Genomic DNA, 20,639 nt, shown 5'->3' with positions numbered 1-20,639 from the left:
ACCCCCACCAAGCCCACACCCCCGAGGACACCAGTCACACCACGACTCGACGGGGACTCGCCGCGCCTAACAACAGAATACCACCCACCCACTCGACGCCGCCGGAAAAACACCACCCAGTCACCCACCCACTCGACGCCGCCGGAAAAACACCACCCACCCACTCGTCGACGCGGTGGTGTTTTTCCGGCGGCGTCGAGTGGGTGGGATAGTTGGGCTCGTACCTGGTCTGGTGGTGGCCGGCCAAGGAAGATCGATGCGCCGCGGGAGGAGGTGTTCACCGCCGCTCGCCTCCGAGACGCCGAACCCGCGCCGCGGGAGGAGGCGTTCACGCCGCTCCGGCTCCGAGACGCCCAAGCTGCGAACCGATCACGCCGCGGCAGATTGGTTGGTGAGCCAGCCACGAAGAAGCAAGGGAGTCGAGGCACGGCATTTTATAGGGGGGAGGTGCTCTCTCCGGCGAGGTGGGGGCCTTCGCAGTTCAAATCTGTCTCGCTGACAGGTGGGCCCAGTCCCATGTGGACGACGTTGGTTGGCCCACTTGTCAGCCTGGATTTTTCACATTTTGGTCCTTTTAAAAATTTATTTCGCAAATAGACCCCTAGAAAAACTTATCCCAGAAATGGTCCTTTTTAGGCGCCAGAGTGGCTGGCGCCGTCGTACAACGGGACTGCGCCAGCCTCTCTGGCGCCGTCCTCCTGCCACCGTGGCATACGCGAACCGACGTGGCAGGAGGAGGGCGCCAACATGACTGGCGCCGCCCTAGAGAGGAGGGCGCTAGCCATGCTGGCGCCGCCCTATCCCCCCATCACCCCTCGCCTCCATTCCTATTTCTTATAGAGTTGTAACCTTTTTATTTTTGTTTTATTTTTTTAGATGTTTTTTCGCACTTAGGATCACGATACAACCAACCACAGAAAAAAATATAAACTCGAACGAAATATAGCATACCACTTAGCCTACTTTGCACCTTCATCAAAATTAGACCATAACTCCTTTAGTAAAACCCTTTGATCAGCATGTTAAACATAATGCACTCTACAACTATATGAAATTACTTAATCTCTAATTCAAAATATAACCACATGAAATGATAGCCATAAGTTAAACAGTACAGAGAGATACAGTTTTTTTTATTTTTATTTTTTTGATATTTTTTTCACACTTAGGAGAATACAAGAACCAACCATAGAAAAAATAAACTCAAACGGACAAAATATGTGACTTGTAGAATTTTCCAAAGCTCTACCGAAAAGTCATTCGAGTGTCATTTATTAAAATAGGCGTAACTTTCTCATACGGACTCGAAATCAGGCAAATAATATATCCACGGACATCTACAGAAAAAGTTACATCCGATTTTCCCCATCTTTGCCGGGTTCGGCGATATTAAAACCTCCAAATTCCGCTTGCAAGATTGTGTTTTCGAGTAGAGAAGTTTTTCGGTAGAGCTTTGAAAAATTCCACAAGCCACATATTTTGTCCGTTTGAGTTTATTTTTTATATGTTTGGTTCTTGTGAGTTCCTAAGTGTGAAAAAAATATCAAAAAAGTTTTTCAAATTCCGCTTGTGGAATTTTTATTTTTTATATATTTTCAAACATATATTTTTTATATGTTTCGGTAGAGCTTTGAAAAAGTTACATCCGATTTTCCCCATCTTTGCCGGGTTCGGCGATATTAAAACCTCCAAATTCCGCTTGCAAGATTGTGTTTTCGAGTAGAGAAATTTTTCGGTAGAGCTTTGAAAAATTCCACAAGCCACATATTTTGTCCGTTTGAGTTTATTTTTTATATGTTTGGTTCTTATGAGTTCCTAAGTGTGAAAAAAATATTAAAAAAATAAAATAAAAATAAAAAAGTTGCACATCTCTCTCGTTTGCACTAGTTCGAAGAGAGAGGAGAGGAGAGGAAAAATTCTATAGGTCACATATTACGTCCATTTGAGTTCATTTTTTCTATGGTTGGTTCTTGTGTGTCCTTAAGCGTGAAAAAAATATCAAACAAATAAAACAAAAATAAAAAATTTCGGGGGGGGGGCGCCAGCCACTCTGGCGCGCTCCCCCTAGCCACCTCAGCATCGCCCCGCCACGTCGGCAGGGGGACGGCGCCAGAGAGGCTGGCGCCGTCCAGTTGGACGACGGCGCCAGCCACTCTGGCGCCCCAAAAAGGACTATTTCTGGATAAATTTTTCCAGGGGTCTATTTGCGAAATAAGTTTTTTAAAGGACCAAAATGTGAAAAATCCAGCTTGTCAGCCCTCTCGGCGGGAGGAGGCTGCGCCGGCGAGGTCACCTCATGCTCGCTCCGTTCACTTCGCTGACAGGTGGGCCCAGCCCTGCGCTCCGGTGGTTGGCCCACATGTCAGTCACCTAGCACAAGGGTCCGGTCCGGTGGTTTTGGGTCAAGTCGATTTGGGGAAGGGAGAGGCGTGTGGCGTGTGACGTGTCGATTCCCCTCTCCCCGTTCAGTCGCCGCGGCGGCGTTGCTGCCGGCGGTGGCGGCGCGGCCGAGGCGGCGGCTGCTACGGCGAGTCCGAGTGGAGGCGGCGGCGAGTAGGGCCAGCGCTCGAGCGTGGTGGGGCGGCGGCTGTGGCTTAGGCGCTCGGAGTTGAGGCGGAAGCGCCGCGCCGCCTCCCGATCCCCTCCGCGTCACGGCCTCACTCGTCGACGCCGTCGCGGCCAACTCCGTCCCCTTCCCCGTCGCCACCCGCCACCGCGTTCTTCTCCTTCCCTTCCTGCGCTTCATGGTGTCTTCGGGAGGTGGTGGTGGCGCGCGGCATGGTGTCGTCGCCGCGTGGGCGTCGTTCTTCAGCTCGCGGATCGGGCTCGACTGCCAGGTTCGTTGGTTCGATCTCCTGCTGCTTGTGAGCATTTCGTCGAACATCTGCGGAGCGGACCTTGGCGCACTGCTTGCTGGGTTGATGCGGCGTCTAATTCTTTTGGCTATCAGATGAGATAGACTGTTGAGGTTGCATTTTGGAGGGGAGGACAATTCAGCGGGGAGAAACTAGAATGGTTATTGTCAAAGGGATTCAAAATTATAGTTGATCTCTGGGAGGAAGATGTTAAAGATGATTTATATCTTTTGGCAGTTCAGGAAGCTGTCTCACTGGGAAAGATAGAGGTGGTGAATATACCTGTTGAGATTGGGACTGCACCCTCTGCCAAACAGGTTCAGCGATTGACAGAAGTTGTGTCTGATAGTGTGAAGAAGCCCATTTATCTTCATTGCCAGGAAGGGAATGGTAGGACATATGTGATGGTCTCGAGATGGAAGCAGCATGTCACTTGTGCTGAGAGACTGTGGATACACAAAATGGCTCATTAAATGGGAATGGTAAGCCTGTGAAGAATGATCAAACAGACCAGCTCACAAACAGCCCAGGTTTCTCCTCAGAAGGTAGCAAAAACAGCACTTCTGTAATCTGATGGAACAGTGAAGGAGAGGGAAACATGTTACATAGACATTGAAGCAGCACGGCATAATCTGGATGTGGCATAGAAGTGTATCCAAAAGTACTGAGCAAGCACGACAGTAGTACTGAGCAAGGTGAACTGCATGGCACCAGGACAGAACTTCAGTCAAGCTATATATTAGAGAGTAATCCCCTTGAGGCATGGTTTCCTTCTTGAGATGTGTTCCCCAAACAAATGGGATGACTGACATTTTTAGAAGCAAAGGAGTATATCCAAAATCTGTTCTGAACCCTCAGTGACGGTCGAGTAGTTTACTGACCACTTAAGGACAAAACAGAGTCTCAGCGCTGAACAAAATGAGCCATTGACTATAAAGCAGCTGAGATTTTATGGTCTTGAAAAGTTGGGGCATCCTTTGATAGTGACTATATTCTATCAGTTGCTTCTGGTATTACTAATGGAAAACCATCCAGCAATGGAGCCTCCACATCTGTTGAGGAAAGGTAAATCGAAGCTTCAGTGGTAACAGTTGATCCTAGGACATCTGATGCCAGCAATTCTAAAGGCAATTGTCAGCTTGGATCACAAAAATCTGCTGAAAGGAACGGTATCCCTTATCTGGAGAGAAAAAAAAACAGGTCATATTGATGGATCATCAACACCTGGAAGCTAATGGTAAATACAATTTATTTTTCTCGATAGCCTAGCAACATAATTTCATTAGGATAAAACCTTTATTCGTACCTGATATGTTTCCCTCTTGTTAAGATTTAACTCAGGGTGCTCTTCATTCAATAGCCTTGCCAGATTCATGCGACATGTTAATATGACTTGGGTTGTGCTGTTGCTCGGTGGAGAAGATCGTTAAGTATCTCCTGTCATGCATGCCGCTGCCGTCGACATTCTTTCTTGATGGCCGTGAGCTGGTTATATTCTATCCGGTGTTATCCCAGCTGATGAGCATCCCGTTCAATTTTTTTCTTTGTTTACATTGGTTAAGCTTGATACATTTTTCAGGTTTACATTGGATCAGTTTGGTCAGGTAATCTTGTTGCAATGCAGAGTTCTAGGTATGAACGGTTCATATATTTCATATCATAGTTGTATACAGTGGTTTCTTCTAATCATTCCCATGCGATTCCTGGGAATAGCCAAGTCGGTACATGGTCAGATATTAGGAAGGAAGAGCAGTATAATATCTATGTGCAGTTTAGTTCTAATTTACAGGATATTCCCACACGTTGGCTTTGTTTATTGACTGAGATTTCTTTTTTCTTCTGTTTTTACTGCAGTCCAAATGTGCAGATCAATTGATAATCGATCAGCAGGCCTGAAATTCGTCTCAAGGTATATACATGGACTCTGCTACAAATATATATGTTTGTCTGATCTTTATTTGCGTATAAATAATAAATAATTGACAGCTGTACATGTAAGGGGGGTTTTATACCTACGGCGCTCTCGTGGGAGGAGGAAGAGGCCGACACACTAGGCCAGGCTGGTGCAGGAAGAAAGAGGTTGACTGGGCCGCGTCAGAAGGGAGGAAAGGAAACAGGCTTTCCCTTGCAATTGATGCATCTTAAAGAGGTTATCGTTTCAACAATTGACAGATATCCTGCATAGCATTACAGTAAGTTGCTGAATACCATTTAATCTTCCTTTCATATTTTTTTAAAGATATATTCCTATTATTGTTCAACTGTAACTGATTTGAAAAACCATTAGACATAACATGGCATGCAAGCCCATCGTTATAGTTCACTATATGTGACACAATGATGTGCGTGCTATTGGCTATCGCAAAGAACTTGCAGAGCCATTCTATGAAATGTAGCCTTGCTGGCGATGAATTCCATGGTGGCATCCTTTTCTCTTGCTTTTGTGCCTCAGTGCCTTCATGCTTTTTTTTTCTTTTGATTTGTGGTTTCCATGGATATTTCACAAGGGTCCATGTTTTGTATATGTTAGCTGCCGGACAAGATGACTAATAGATTAAATTTCTACGCATACCTGATGCATTAAAAATAATAGTTCTGAAATAGATTTTGACATAAGTGAGAACTAATTAAATTATCTTGTGTACTGCTAAACATAGTAGACTGGTTTTGTATGGTAAGATTTTGCCATATGGGGTCTCGGTTTGTTAGGTATATTATATGTTTCTATCCTGCTAGATCGTGTGATGTTTTTCTATAAATTCTAAAATGTCCCTTCCTTCATAGCATCAATATTCTACATCATGATAGTCGTGATAACTGCATGCATTTTTTAATTTCTACAAACGAACTCAAATTATCACATTTGATCTTCCTTTTAGCGATCATGTTGTGCATCTTTTGAAATGATCTGAAACTAATATGATAATACACATAATTGATCTGAAACTAATATGATCTGGACAGGAGAGGACCCGAGAATGCTCTCTGTTGGGTCAACTAGCTGTTATGTTCTGACTTGTGCTCTATTGCTTAGATTGTTGTTTGTCTACGTGCTTGAGGGAAATATTTTTAACCTGTTGAACCTAGAGCTCAACAACTCCTGGTGATAGATTAGTTCACTAGAAGAGAGTCCTTTAGTTGTTCAGGGAAGATAATTGCAATCTTTTTTATGTTTAGGCCTATTACCTAAGAGTCAAAATACCCAGGATTGTGACGTGGAACAGTGCTCCAATATGAGTAGTGACCAAAGCGGATTAAATTGAATTGTGAACTCTTTTACCAAGTGAACAGAGACTGTAGTGATTCATATAGCCAGGTCAGTACTAAAATCCTATCGATCAGTATAAAATTGCAATCTCATTTGGTGTTGCCTTTTTCTTGGTGGTCATAGGAGTAAACCCTTTTTTCATGCTTCAAAGGCATATGGTTTTGTATAAAATTCCATTGCTCAGTATAGAATTTAAAACTGTCATTTTTGTCTGAACGAATAAACTATTGGTCTTCTCCAAGATTTGTTCACTAAGTTGCAATCGATAGCACATTTCTACATTTTGTTGGCACGGCCAATTGCGCCTCCACGGTTGCCTCATATGCTATCACTGACATTTCTTATTATTCATTCCTGTTTCTTAGAGAACAGTATTTATTTATGCAAAATTGCAACTCGATGTACTGAGGATTTTAGAAGTTTTTAAAGATCCTGCTAGAGAATTCTTTCCATGAAAGTTGTACGATTCATGGTTAGAATGCACTTTTTTGTCCTGATCTGTTCTGAGCATCTCATTAATATATAGTAAGATGTTGGACTACATGTAATTAGTTGAAAGTTCTTTAGGATCGTATGAGGAGTACAATACAGTCAATACTTGTAGAATAATTTCTTCCATAGTTTGGAAATGTTCTCTGGCTTTAGTTTATAGAAATATTTTGATTGATCAACAATTCCTGTTTAAGAGCTTGCTTCAAAACTAAAATGAGCTGTATGAATTCATGGGAATGTGGGATACACCATTGGACTTGTCTTCTGGTTATTTAATTGATTGGATACAATAACCCCTTTTCATGTCAAGTTGATTAACTGGTATTTTATGGTAGGGATTTTTTGTGTGACACAGTTTTGTATTTTTGTGTATAAATTAAGTCTTAAAGATTTCACAGCATCGATAGCTCATTCATTTTATGTTTTTTGGCAACATATCTTTGTGAGTGTCAAAGGTGGTCTTGATTTAGTTCTCCCTAAAGCTGTCTATTAGCCACTTAGGCTAATATATTTCATGTACTTCTACATAATTCCCATCTCTGTTTGGCAACAGACATAGCTTTTGATCTGCTGACTTTCATTCACTTTCTTTTCAGGTTGCTTTGCTTTTGATCATTTGAATGTTCTCATCGAGCCTGCTGTTCATGATATATTTGCTAGGATTCCTGGTTATGGTTTTGTGCACACCTTCTATATTCAAGATGCAAGGTTTTGTGCTAGGATTCCTCAGCACTTGGAGTGGTAACTGTCATCCATGGTAACATTACACTTGGAGTTTATATAACCCTTAAAATGCATATATGAGGTGAGATCTTTTGCAATGGAAAAGCAATGCCAGGAAAAGTATTTGATGTCCTAAATGACGTACTTGTTGATCAGGGTTCTGATCCATACCTGCCCAAAATTGAATGCTACGAGCATAACCATCTAATCACAAAGGTAAGATTCAGAGGGTATTAAAAAAGTACATCTCTTGTAGCATAAATCCACCTTTTCTGTTTGGATATTTAGTGGATGGAATCATGAAGGTAGGCCCATTTCTCAATTCTTTTAAGCTTGACAGAGTTTAGGCGACAGCTGCACTGAAATAGAGAAGCCATAACTATGTTTTTTGCTACTGTTCATATGATAAAAAACATATTGCATTATGTTCATATTTCTCTAAGCTGAATTGTCCTTCACAATTTCATAACTCATTGTGTCACTTGATTGCCTGAAGCAAGTGTTGGTTGGAACTAATGATTAAATACTAATGTAGACACACTTCTTGGAGCTTATTTTTGTTATTTTATTCCTGTATTTGTTTATAAGTTCAGGATTTTTAATATTATTTTAGATATGTACTAAAAACTTCTATTTTTTTAATATGATGAGAATATTTCTAGGTTGAAGGAGATGGGGGTGATAGTAGCTATACCGACTGGCAGTACAGCATACTCTGGTGCAGCTGGAGGCTCAATGGTAGGCTAATTCTTACAAGTTGTAGAAATCCTCAGAAGCACTAAATTACCCCATGTTAAGTGATAAATGACCATGAAAAAAAGCATTTTCCCGTGTTATTAAATAAGATCTGTTTCCTCTATTGCTTTCCGCTCCATGTTATGTATAGATATTTCTCATTGATGATGCACATGCTTAATATTTTCAGGGAAGATTTTTACATGAAAATACGACATTATTTTATATAAATATGACTTCTCTCTAATAATGCATCCTGTACATGTTCAAAGAGGAACATATGAAAAGGCTAGTTGTGCCGCTTTCCACTCTATACCAGTGAAATAGTTCCTGGAACCATCTTGCTAAACTTCAAAGAAGCATGCCCAGCATTTACTTTAAGAATAATTGTAACAGCCAATCTCCAAGGTCAATGAGCTAAATATCATTTTCTTTCTTCTTAACTATTTCATCGGAAATATTTAATATTGAACATTGTTACTGCATTGAAAATACTTATCATTTTTGGCGCTCTTGTATAATCCATTTTGATTTCTGAAAACTGAGCAAGGATAAATGATGGGTAGATTTGTTGCTTTTATGGTGGTCATGTACTCTTGTTTGTTGTTTCATTCAAATACATTGTGTTCGATATGCAATCACATAATGTGTGTTTATTAGTCTTTTTATATCTGCCATGGAAATGTTTCATTTCCAAGCACGCTACCCAGTGCCAATTGAACAGGACAGTTATTCACTATGATCATTGTTGCTCTTGTTATCTAGGTCCATCCAAATGCCCCATGTTTGCTGTTTACTCCAATCTGCCCGCACTCATTGTCATTTAGACTTGTCATCCTTCCTGATTTCTGCACGACTTGAATTGAAGGTATGGAGCAATCAACATTCAACATCCGATAAAATGTTTATGCTTTCACGCAACCTTTATTATCACCCTTAATTAAGAATGTTTACTATGACTATGTAACTCAGACTCTAGTAGCAGCTTTAGCTCCTGTTTTTAACCCACAATACCACAACCTGGTTAGCTAACTGGTAAAATTTGCACACTCTTTTGTAACTGCCATTACATTTGCAACTTCCACAGATACCAGATGATGCAAGAAGTAACGTCTGGGTATCATTTGATGGCAAAAGGAGGCAGCAATTATCAAGAGTAGACTGTTGAAATATCCATGAGTCAGCACCCACTCCCAACTGTTAATAAATCTGTCCAAACTGGTGACTGGATCCTCAGCTTGATCAGGTGCCTGAACTGAAAAGAGCGACTGGACCAGAAGGCATTATAGGCTAGTTTTCCCTTGTACATACATAACACTACACATAGATACACCTTTTGACAGGTGTAATGCCAGCAATGGCTAATTAATACTCCCTCCATCTACTTTTGATAGTCATATTTCATCTTAACACATATACCAAGGATAAGTAATTTTACTTATCATCTATTTAAACATGCTACTAGTCATTCCCTGTAAACAAGCGATTCATTAATATTACATTTCTCGATGCCCATATAGTTAATCTTGTGTGGAAGAATAGAGAGTCACGCATTAAATCCGAGAAAGTCATTAAGATGATAAGTTGTTGGATTGAAATATGCCTATCAAAAATAAATTTTTCAGATTTGGAAATATGACTATAAAAAATAGATGGAGGGAGTATTCGATAGTATAGTTCCAAGCCGTCTCGTGTCCAACCCAACCAATTGCGTATTCTCTTGATTTAATTGTTGATACATTGCACTTGTGTCTACTAGAGGATTTATCAAAAGCTATTAATTTGGTGCAGACGCGAAGAAATCTGGTTGAGAATGATCGTGTTTTGCTAAACCCTGTACATAGTGCTCAACAGGAATATGAAAGGTACGCCGAAATTTTACTCAGTCTTTTTCTTTCTTAACAATAGATATTTACTGAATCCAACTGGAACTTTACTGGCATGAAGCAGGTCTAGTGTGTCAATGATTGTCGGTATACAGTATGTAGGACCAAGGTTGTCAGTATCCCGATACGTATCCTAGTATCTTACGATACTACGATCCTACCAAGCCGAAACGATACCGATCCCACCTAGTATCCTAATTTTCATAGTATCTTGATCCTACTATTCATTAGTACACGATCCTACGAAATCTTAGGTGGTATCCCGATTCTACGATCTCTACGATACTACAAAATATTATTTAAAATAACATGGTATGAAAATAATGTAAATAAATATGCTCAAATTTATATAAAATTCAGTTAAATATATCAAAACCAACGTGGTTTCTCTTAATAAATGCCTCTATTTGCATGACATATGTCATTACTACATTTTTTTTATATAGAATGGCTACATATAATTAATATAAATATTAATTAAACTTAAAAAAAGAAAATCTCATAGTATCCCGATACTACGATACGATCCTACGATATGATATTACTTTGAGCAAAACGATACTACCTAGTATCCCGATCCTGACAACCTTGTGTAGGACTGGTGTCAATGTTTGTTTCTATGCCCTTCCACCCTCTTTTGGCTTGTTCCTTAGAATCACAGTATTTCAATTTGGGTATTTTTTATCAGTACATATGTTCTCTTGGAAGGGGGGTTTTGTTTAATAAGAATTCTAACATGCGTGTCAAATACATTTTGTTCACTGTAATGCTTGTGTCAGCTGTAACATTTACCAATTGAGCAGTGTACTGTTGGGATTCATGAACTGAAGCCATACTCTTATTTTGAATTAGTAGCAAGTCCACAAGATGTTATTTAGTATGCTGATGAGCAGGGAAAAATAATTATTTGCAGCTGATGTCTATCTAAAACAGGAATTGCAATTTGGGATGCCCTTATTTATCAAAAATAATCCTGTTTTTTTTTTTGTGTGTGTTGGTCTTGAATATTTTCTTATATTTGGTGGAATGAATCTATGTTCCAGCTTACTACGAGTACGTTTTAAGAATGGCTACTGATGTTTCCTTTATATAGGGTGGCCAGCTGCTATCTTAATGGTGAACAAGAAAAGATGGTATCAGAACGGTGGTTGCCAGAACTGAGAATGCAATTCAAGAGGCTCAGGTGTTTTGAGGATTGCCGACGTGTTTAGGGGTTTGGTAAGCATACTAGATATAATAATGTTTCTTATTAGAACGCACGTGTAACTACAAGGAAGCAGTATGTTCCATGTTTTATTACAAACAAAGGGAACTAAGTAAATGCGGTAAAACATTTTTTTCTTAGAAAATACAAAATACAAACGCTAGAACAGTAGAGAGTACTGCTGCTAGGGGAGGTGAAATGTAACTTTATTGGCAAACCAACATGCCAAGAGCTGGCATAACTTAAAATCATGCTCCTATATGTTGCCTGCAAGCAGTACTCGGCGGCGATACCCTGTGAGAGCCATTATAGGGAAGATGTTCCTGTACTGGGAATAACTGATCATGGCAGTTTGGAGAAAGACTCCAACAATTTCCTGTTGTTGACAGTCATAAATAAAAATTTAATTAACTGTTTGCATATAGTAATAAAAGTTTATGTATATTTACAATAAAACATGTTCTCTCATTTCAACTCAACGATTGATCTATTGTATCTGACCATATTATACAATGCAAAAAATGTGCACAGATATATATACAAAATAGGTTCAGGTGTATTATGTTTAAACATGCTGAGATCAATAACGATTTTGAGACTAGTGTGAATCTGCTATCTTTTATTTTTTATAGTAGTCATGGTATAGTTGGCAAACATAATAACATCATTGCTACTACAAGATTATTTTGTTTACTCCTTAAAATTGCGGTGCATGGGGATATATAACTGCTGGTTTCATCTACAAACTGACATCAATAACTTGTACTCCCTCCGTCCCATAATATAAGGGATTTTAACTTTTTGCTTGTACTGTTTGACCACTCGTCTTATTCAAAAAATTTGTGCAAATATAAAAAAATGAAAAGTTGTGCTTAAAGTACTTTGGATAATAAAGTAAGTCACAAATAAAATAAATAATAATTCTAATTTTTTTTTAATAAGACGAATGGTCAAACAGTGCAAGCAAAAAGTCAAAATCTCTTATATTATGGAACGGAGGGAGTGCTATTTTATCACCACTTTGAACCACCAGTTTCAGTCTTGACCTAGCGGTGATGTGTGAGTAGTACAATGACACAGAGATCCGGGAGCGAAATTTATAATTTTAAAAATGAAGTCAGACAAAGACAACTTGTGTATTAAAATTATAGATTTTGAGGACATCTAAAATTTGTAGCTCACAAGTTTTCATCTAAATTTAAATTTTTGATTTTGTTAATGACTTCAGATAGAGATATGTTCTATAAAAAGTTTTAGAACTCGATTAGGCCTAAAAATTTGTAGTTGACAACCTTTTTCAGTTAAAATGGTTTAGGTGATGAAATAATTTATAAGTTTAGGTGCTGAAATATTTTATTACTATTTTTGATATTCTAAAATTCAAAATTTTGAATTTTTTAAATGAGCTCAGAAGGATATTGTAGTGCTTTACGAGATATGAACCTTAATTGTTTAGAACTTTTCAGTTGGGTTCATTTTTTATATCCAAATATTTAATATAGCGAGATTAAGAGAATTAGTTACTATAAAAATGTCCCTTCACTAATCACAAGTGACTGTATGGCATAGTATGCTCTGGTCGCACGAGTGTTTGAATCCCCGAGGATACATCATGTGCGAAATCGTCTGGTAGTGATTAGGACATCACCATGGTGGATACACACGAGCCATTCTCGCACCAAGTTACAATTTGTCACAAACTCAGTCTTTAGCTAGCGTTCGGTTCGGAACTAGCTGACCACCCTACATGGAAATGATAATATCTCCTTCATACGACATTGAAGCGAGTTAGGCATACTTTGATGCGTTGGTAATAAGCTAATAATGTTGAATGATTTCTTTCGGTTCTTCTATCCCTTCTTTCTATAAAGTTAATGCTAAAAGCTCAGACCTCATATTTTCACGTCATCATCAATTATGAACCGTTGAATGAATGCATTATATTGGTTCTCAACCATTGGATGGACCGCAGCATAGAGCCCAACCTGTCAGGCACCGGGTGAGTCTCTTTATCTCCTCAGTGCCAAATATAGCCCACATAAACATATTGGCCCATCTCTACACACATCTACATGTATCCGGCCCATCAATCCGTATAAAAGAGCTTTATGACTGAACGCCCATTCAGTTAACATTACAATTTGTTAACTTACGATCAGACCATTTTGCTTCTTTGTAGCTTATGCTTTAAATGTGCTACCTAAATTATCTACAAAATTTGAATAGGGTTGCTAAAAAGAATTTCTCCAAGAAAGCCATTTGTTTCTTCCGTTTCTTCTTGAGATTGTACCTCCTATCTAACAAATTGATGTTAACCAAGTCCGACAGCAACGCGCGGGGCATTCTCTAGTTATCTCTAGACTAAGAAGCCTTGTGGATCATTCCGTGTAGTCACGACAAGGTGCTACGTACGCCACCGGCCAGTTTTGGGCTGTATCGGGGCATCGGGCCTCATATCGTGTCGGGCAATAATCCCCCCAACCCTAGGTCATCCTATAGTGCATAAAGCTCAATAGCCGTCTCTTAGTTTCATGTGTTTTATCTAGACATATCGTTCATTATAACTGTGATGACATGTCCATTTGTTGTTATCCAAAGCCCCTTGTTCTTGTTCTTCTCGACAATGGCGATTAGTCCTTTCATGTTAAGAGCTCAAACTTCATACTCGGATTCGCTTCAGAGCAAGGCTAATAATACAGCCGACCTGTTGGCTATAAGGTTCTTTGTAGCTTTCTCTCAGCCTATCCATATAATAGTTAACTCTTTATAATTAATACAGGGTCCACTTGTCTCTCTCATAGATTTTTTTGGTTCTTGTGTCCAAGCCGGCTGTAAGTTTACAGCCCGCTTTTCCTTTCTCTCCACTCTTCTCTCCTCCATCTCAGCATTTAGCCGGCTTATAGCCTACTATTATACTTGCTCTCATATGCATCTGCAATTTCAGATCACGTTCTTTCACTTTCTTGTTTGTGTCCTTTGATTCGCTTGCAATGGAAAGCATTAATTCCTGGCAAGATCAATGGAGTTGGGTTCTTCAACGGTTCGAGTTAAAAGCCTGGATATCATTACGCCAAGTTATCCACCAAAATCGAATCTGTCATACCTACCGGAAGATTGATCCAGTGCTACATTAGGTAGTCTCTTGGGAGAAATTAAAGTGTATACCACCATTAATTATGTACTCCCTCCGTATTTTAATATATGACGCCGTTGACTTTTTCATCAACGTATGACCATCCGTTTTATTCAAAAATTTTATAGAAATATGAAATTATTTATGTCATTCTTAAAGAATATTTGATGATGAATCAGGTCACAATAAAATAAATAATAATTTCATAAATATTTTAAATAAGACGAATAGTCAAACGTTGGACGAAAAGTCAACGACGTCATACATTAAAATATGAAGGGAGAAGTATTTTTTACACTGTTCTTTTTCATTCTTAAGGGCTATCGTCGTTGTGGGTTCGAGCAGCTATCACTGTCACTATTCATCTAGTGGTTGCCAAAACCAGTGGTGCAGTTTTGGGGGGGGGGGGGGGGGGGGGGGTGGTGGTGGTGGTTACGAATCAGCGATCAAAAGCTTTCTGTAGTAGTGCATGAACCTTATTTACCATTATAGTTTATAATTAAATTAACACTGCTGTTGTAATTAGCAGTCGATCAGCTGTTACTTACTTGCTGTGGAAATTCTCCATCCTCTAATTGCAAGTTGAGCAAAGCCTTGGCTGCTCGATGCAGAGGCACTGGATCTCTTTCAGCCTATAACAGCACCTTGAATTATTGTCCCAAAATCCACAGGCCAAAAGTTATACATAAAAAAAAAAAACATACCTGCCCTGCATCAATTAGTGCAATCATGGCCCACGCAGTGTGCGTACCGTGAGGTCGGTTGCCTTTAAGATTTGTGTAAACCTGATTGAATGAAAATCAGAAGATGGTTGGTCAGCTCTACGTGGTTGAAGGCTTGATTTAGGGCCTATTTATTTTAGCTTTTAGAACCATGTTGCTGAATCTCGGATTCCAAAATCCATAATCTTCAAGCTGTTTTTTTTTTCAAAATTTCTTGCGAAAATAAATAATCCAATAGCATCCGTCGTGTTGACTCCTTGTAGGAAATACGTAGAAACACTAAATCCTGACATAGCAGCATGCAACAATAGCCACCCTAAATACCAGCTTCAAACAAAACTGATAGGGATAATTTTGTTTCTTCACCTACTCTAATGTTCAATTTGATTTTAACACTATTTTTTAGGTTTTCGTTTTTGCCCCTACTTTTTTTAACCGAAAGAGACGTTTACCACCCGTGATTTAGACAGAAGTTAGTGGGACCAGATTTATAGCAGTAAATAAACATTTTTCGAATTTGTGATTTAGGTTTGTACCCATGGGAAATATCTACCCTACCTAGAGTCTCTTCTTCTCTCCTCTCACACACGGGGTCAGTCCTGAAATCAATCCGAGCGGCGCAGGCGGCTGCGATTGGGCATCGGGCAGGCGGCGGCGGTGGAGGGCATCACGTACGTCCATCTGGACGAACAACCAGTCGTCGCAGCAGCTTGATCGTCGACTGCACCAACTGGTGGGCGTCGATGTCGTTGGACTACGACCATGTTTAAGATGAGACTAAAACTTTTAAATCCATATCATATTGGATGTTTGAACATTAATTATAAATATTAAATGTGGACTATTAATAAAACTCATCCATAATTTTGGACTAATTCGCGAGACGTATCTATTGAGCCTAATTAATTTATGATTAGTATATGTGATGCTACAGTAAACATTATCTAATTATAGATTAATTAGACTTAAAAAATTTATCTAATGATTAGTCGCGGGGCATATGGCGTTGGAGGCGGCGTACCCGTACGTCCACCTGCCTCCTCGACAACAGCACGGGGCCGCTGCTCCACGCCATTAACTGAGGATCAGCAGCAACGCGACACCGGCGGGCGGGTTCGTTCAAACGCACGGCGCCGTCCATCCAAGCAACAATTAGCTAACTACCTCCGTCCCATATTACTTATATTACTTATCTTTTTATCTTTTTAGTTAGTTTTTATTTATCAATATTTGATCATTCGTCTTATTCAAAAATTTTAGAATTATTATTTATTTTGTTTGTCAATTGCTTTATTATCAAAAGTACTTTACATATGATTTATCTTTTTTATATTTGCACTAATTTTTCAAATAAAACGAATGGTCGAACGTTGTAAATAAAAAGTTAAAAACGTCACCTATTATGAGACGGAGGGAGTACATGTGTATTTTTGTTGCTGTGATGTGATTTGTAGGACAAGTCAATGACATTGAGTTGAAATTTGTGATAGTACTTGTGAGGCTGTTAAATGACTTAATACGACTGTGTAAAATGTTGTTCAGATTTTGTCAAAAGTCTGTTCAATTTCTGTTAAAATGTTGCTGAAATTTTATCAAAATTTCATCAAATTCAGATATCTGTCCAAATTGTTATGTTACTCAATGTGGGTCATTTAATTTAAAACATATTCACTTAAATAAATTTCCAAAGTCATGCATAGAATGGAGGCAAAACACAATTAGTAAATAGAGATAGGAAAGGGTATAAATATCCTTTTGCCAAGTATTTAACACCATTAACTTCTCTATCTAAAACAAGAGCAAAAAGATTGTTCGGTTCAAAAAAAGTGGGAACAAAAACGAAAACCCTAAAAAGTAAGGATAAAATCAATATTAAACATCAAAATAGGGGTATAAACGAAATTGTCCAAACTGATAAGGCTGATGCGAAAGTTACCTCGTCATGACATGACAAATAGCTCTCGCCCCAGCCACCCGAAGGAAGCTGTTTTGACAAGAGAAAGTCACATGCCTTTCTAACTGTAGCGCTATTCCCAAGTGTCCTGCCTGCAGAAACTAATCCTGTCACTGCAAACCATGTGGCATAGGTGAAACAAATCCCCCAAGAACCATACCTGTAAGAACACAGCTTAATCAGAATTGAGTAGGGATTTTTATAAAATCATCGGTCGCACATATTTGTAGTTATGTATGCATCCTGTCCTAATACATACCATGAACCATCGCTTCTCTGAGAACTCTCAATGAAATTAGCACCTTTGCTGATACAATTTTCCACCTCTTCCTTGCGGTGCCCTGGGTGAAGTTTTTTGAATAATGCTAGACACTGAATTGATGATGATGTACATTCGACATACCTGTCAATTCAGATGCATATTGTTTGGGATTGTCTTATATACGATAAAAAAGGGAAGTATATAAGAAATGAAATTCAATGGGTTATCTCATCTTACGGATATTCAATCATTACACGCCCAAATGCCTCTGTAGGATTAATATGCTGAACTCCAACAAAACATGTCAGTATTAGCCAAATTTAGTCACAGTGATGAATGTAGCTGTGCTTTTTCATCGACCATATAATTAGGGAGAAAAACAGATATGCATTTAATTTACATATATGCATATGTGCATTTAACTATGTTAACAGTTATCCTGTTTAAGTTTGCATTCTATGACACCATTTACTTGAGATTGTACAAAACAGGGGTGAATTTGAAGTTCTGATCCGTTGTACTTGATTTTCTCCATCCACCTTTTTTTTTAACTGCAACACTTTATTTCTATAAATTTACCACGGTTAGAGATCTTCTCTCTTGTCCTGTTAAGAGTGCAATTGTATTTTTTTTCCCGGACAGATTAGTACCGCTATCATATAGCATTGGTATCATTATTATTCATTAGCAAAGTCCACTTATTTAGGCGCGCTATCTTCCCCCTTTTGCTAGCAACAGAAAAAATAACTTGGTACATTGGGATTTACGTGTATATATAACATGGGAAAGGACAAAGGAGCATCCTGAAAGAAATCAACCCCTCACCTCCAGCCATGTATTAGACCTTACGAGTTCAAATGCTGAAAAGCCACCATTATCATTCTGTAAATGGTAATTAACACAAACATATCAGACACAAGGCTCTTCAAAGTTGAATATTGTACAAAATTCTGATCATTGACTACAACAACTCGTGTAGAATAGTAGACGGAAGATTGAAAAATGTTTACCATCAAAGACATCAGACAATTAACAGCATCGTATTGTGCATCAATTTCCAGTGGTTCACCAACGATTTCAGGAGATATCCTTGATAACAATAGACATGCCTGTACGTAAATTGTAACAGCATAGATACTCTTAAAAACCAAAGAAATTTATTAAGAAACAAAAACAACATGCAACAGTTGGTTAAAAAAGATGTTGACAGTACAGTTGGTTCATTATCTTGAGTTCTTGAACCATGTGAGGATCTACGAACTGATATTGATAAACATGTTGTACAGTGCATGGCCAACTGTAATATTACTTCAAGGGAGTCAAGTTTTTTAACTGACTGTACTAAATGTGTATCTGGTGTGTTACTTGATGACACAAAGATAATATAAAAATGTGGAGGGCAAAAAGTGGAGGCCCTATATGTTCCATGACCATTTGCTCCCACTCCCCCTCAGTATTTCTGCAGGCACTCGCACACCCTATTGTTGTAATTCCAACATGTGTTTCAAGTTGGGAAAATTAGCTAAACGTTTAATATTTGGAACCAACAATAAGCATAAACAAATTACTATTGCACTGGGCTAGTTATTTACTCCAATTTAACATCACTAATAATGAACTTGCACCCAAGAATTAATGATGCTGATGGGACTTTCTTGAATTTTGTTATATTTTACACCGTGTTTAGATGCAAACTTTGAACCCAAAAACATCACATCGAACTTTTCTACACACACAAACTTTCAACTTTTCCGTGACATCGTTACAATTTCAATCAAACTTCCAATTTTGACGTGGAACTAAACACACCCTTGCTTGGCTGGTTTGAACTTGAACCTATTCCATAATTAAAACTTTCTTCAACCCTTACTCAAATCCAATTTGGCCATTTTAATGTCCTGGACAACTCATTAATTATTTGAAGGAGACAACCATGATCTGAGGTTAACTAGCTAGATAGCAGCTAGTCTCTAATATTCATATTCACATTTTCTATGGCTAGAAAGTCCACCCCTTAAAAGTTACAACCAGTTTCTTACAATCAATTATTTAGTATCTAAAGAGTCTGGTCTTAATATATATATACTGATCCAGGAACCCCTCCATGTGTTGTCATGTGCTATGGTGGTCCTTTCATTGACAGTGGTGTTTCTGTTCTGATTTGCGAAATCCTTATATTATTTGATGAACGTGTGTTGCTACCGTAAGTAATGAAAGGACACGCGTAAGGTGCTGATTGATTCTGCTCTGATCCATCCGCACCCGTTGTCTTCAACTCTTCGTCAAGAGAAACAAAAGGGTGGTGAAAAGCGGCCATGGCGAGAGGTGGGAGAAGCGGGTGGTGGCGGAGGCCAGCAGCGGGGGCGGGGGTGTGGGGGAGGGATTTGAGTTAGGGATTGGGGTTTCGAATGTTCCATGGCAGGCAGGATTAGAGGGATGGTCGCCGGCCGTGGTGGTGGCCTGGCGGGTTGCGGCCGGCGGTGGCGCTGCCGACCGGATTTGGGAGGACCCCAGTGGCAGGGGTCAGCAATAGCACGGGAGGATGCTGTGACGCCGCAGGGGTGGGAGGCGGGGGGAGGCGCGGTCAGTGGCGGATCCAGAAAATCGATTCATTGGTGTCATAACGTGTCTATCGGTGTCATAGAATCCTAATTATATTTAAATTATGGTGTTATAACATATGGATAAGCAAATTTGCTATAGATTTTGCCGAAAGTCGTCAGTGTCGCCTGACACCGGTCATAATACTGTAGATCCACCCCTGGGCGCGGTGGCGATTTCGCCACTGGCCGCGGGCGGTACATGCTGCTGCTGGTGCAGACGTGTGGTCGGGGGAAGAAGATGGTGGAAAGGAAGAAAAAAAAAGAAGATAAGGAATGAGTAAGGGCAGGTGGGACCCACCGTTCGCTGGGGTGACTGTTCGTCCACTAAGGGTCCCGTCTAATTTGACTTTGGTGGGTTGTGATTATGCATCTTTTGATTTGGGCATGTTCTGGAGGTTCTTTTTCTATCCTTCCATAATGATACGATTTGCAGCTATTCTATGTATTCCAGAAAATAATCTATAGTTCACACCACATTACATCCAAACTTCCCCCAACTCCCAACTTTCCATCACATCACATCACATTCAAAACTTTCCTACACAAAACTTCCAACTTTTTTTTTCCAAACTACCAATTTTCTCTAAACTTCTCCTCAATTTCAGGAACTAAACACAACCATAGTACCTTAGTTCAACTTGATTTGGTTGGACAATGAAAAAGATAACTTTCATTCATGCATGCCCCTATATATATATATATATATATATATATATATATATATATATATATATATATATATATTCAAACATTATACTAATTTATTTGACAGCAAGTTCTTTATCCTACTGCGGTAATATAT

General features: G+C 39.3%; 1 protein-coding gene and 1 pseudogene across 2 annotated transcripts in view; one reads left to right on the top strand and one right to left on the bottom strand.

Moving 5' to 3' along the window:
* Positions 1–2,744: 2,744 nt before the first annotated feature.
* LOC9271253 (probable NAD kinase 2, chloroplastic) lies at positions 2,745–11,492 on the top strand (annotated as a pseudogene).
* The window catches only part of LOC9268610 (parkeol synthase-like), a 35,713-nt gene continuing 26,261 nt past the window's right edge, over positions 11,188–20,639 (bottom strand). The window contains exons 11-18 of one of the 2 annotated variants that reach the window (XM_015762147.3): positions 18,245–18,343; positions 18,060–18,116; positions 17,472–17,518; positions 17,232–17,375; positions 16,955–17,132; positions 15,001–15,081; positions 14,845–14,928; positions 11,188–11,539 (exon numbers count right to left, since the gene is read on the bottom strand). In XM_015762147.3, coding sequence (XP_015617633.1) covers positions 11,420–11,539; positions 14,845–14,928; positions 15,001–15,081; positions 16,955–17,132; positions 17,232–17,375; positions 17,472–17,518; positions 18,060–18,116; positions 18,245–18,343 — 810 coding nt within the window. In that variant the 3' untranslated portion in view covers positions 11,188–11,419. The remainder of the gene's footprint in view (positions 11,540–14,844; positions 14,929–15,000; positions 15,082–16,954; positions 17,133–17,231; positions 17,376–17,471; positions 17,519–18,059; positions 18,117–18,244; positions 18,344–20,639) is intronic. The other variant, NM_001424267.1, reaches the window with a different exon arrangement.

Source organism: Oryza sativa, chromosome 11 (genome assembly GCF_034140825.1).
Source record: "Oryza sativa Japonica Group chromosome 11, ASM3414082v1".
NCBI classification, from domain to species: Eukaryota; Viridiplantae; Streptophyta; class Magnoliopsida; order Poales; family Poaceae; genus Oryza; species Oryza sativa.
Note: the sequence above shows the minus strand (reverse complement) of the source record. Positions and strands in the feature narration are given on the sequence as shown.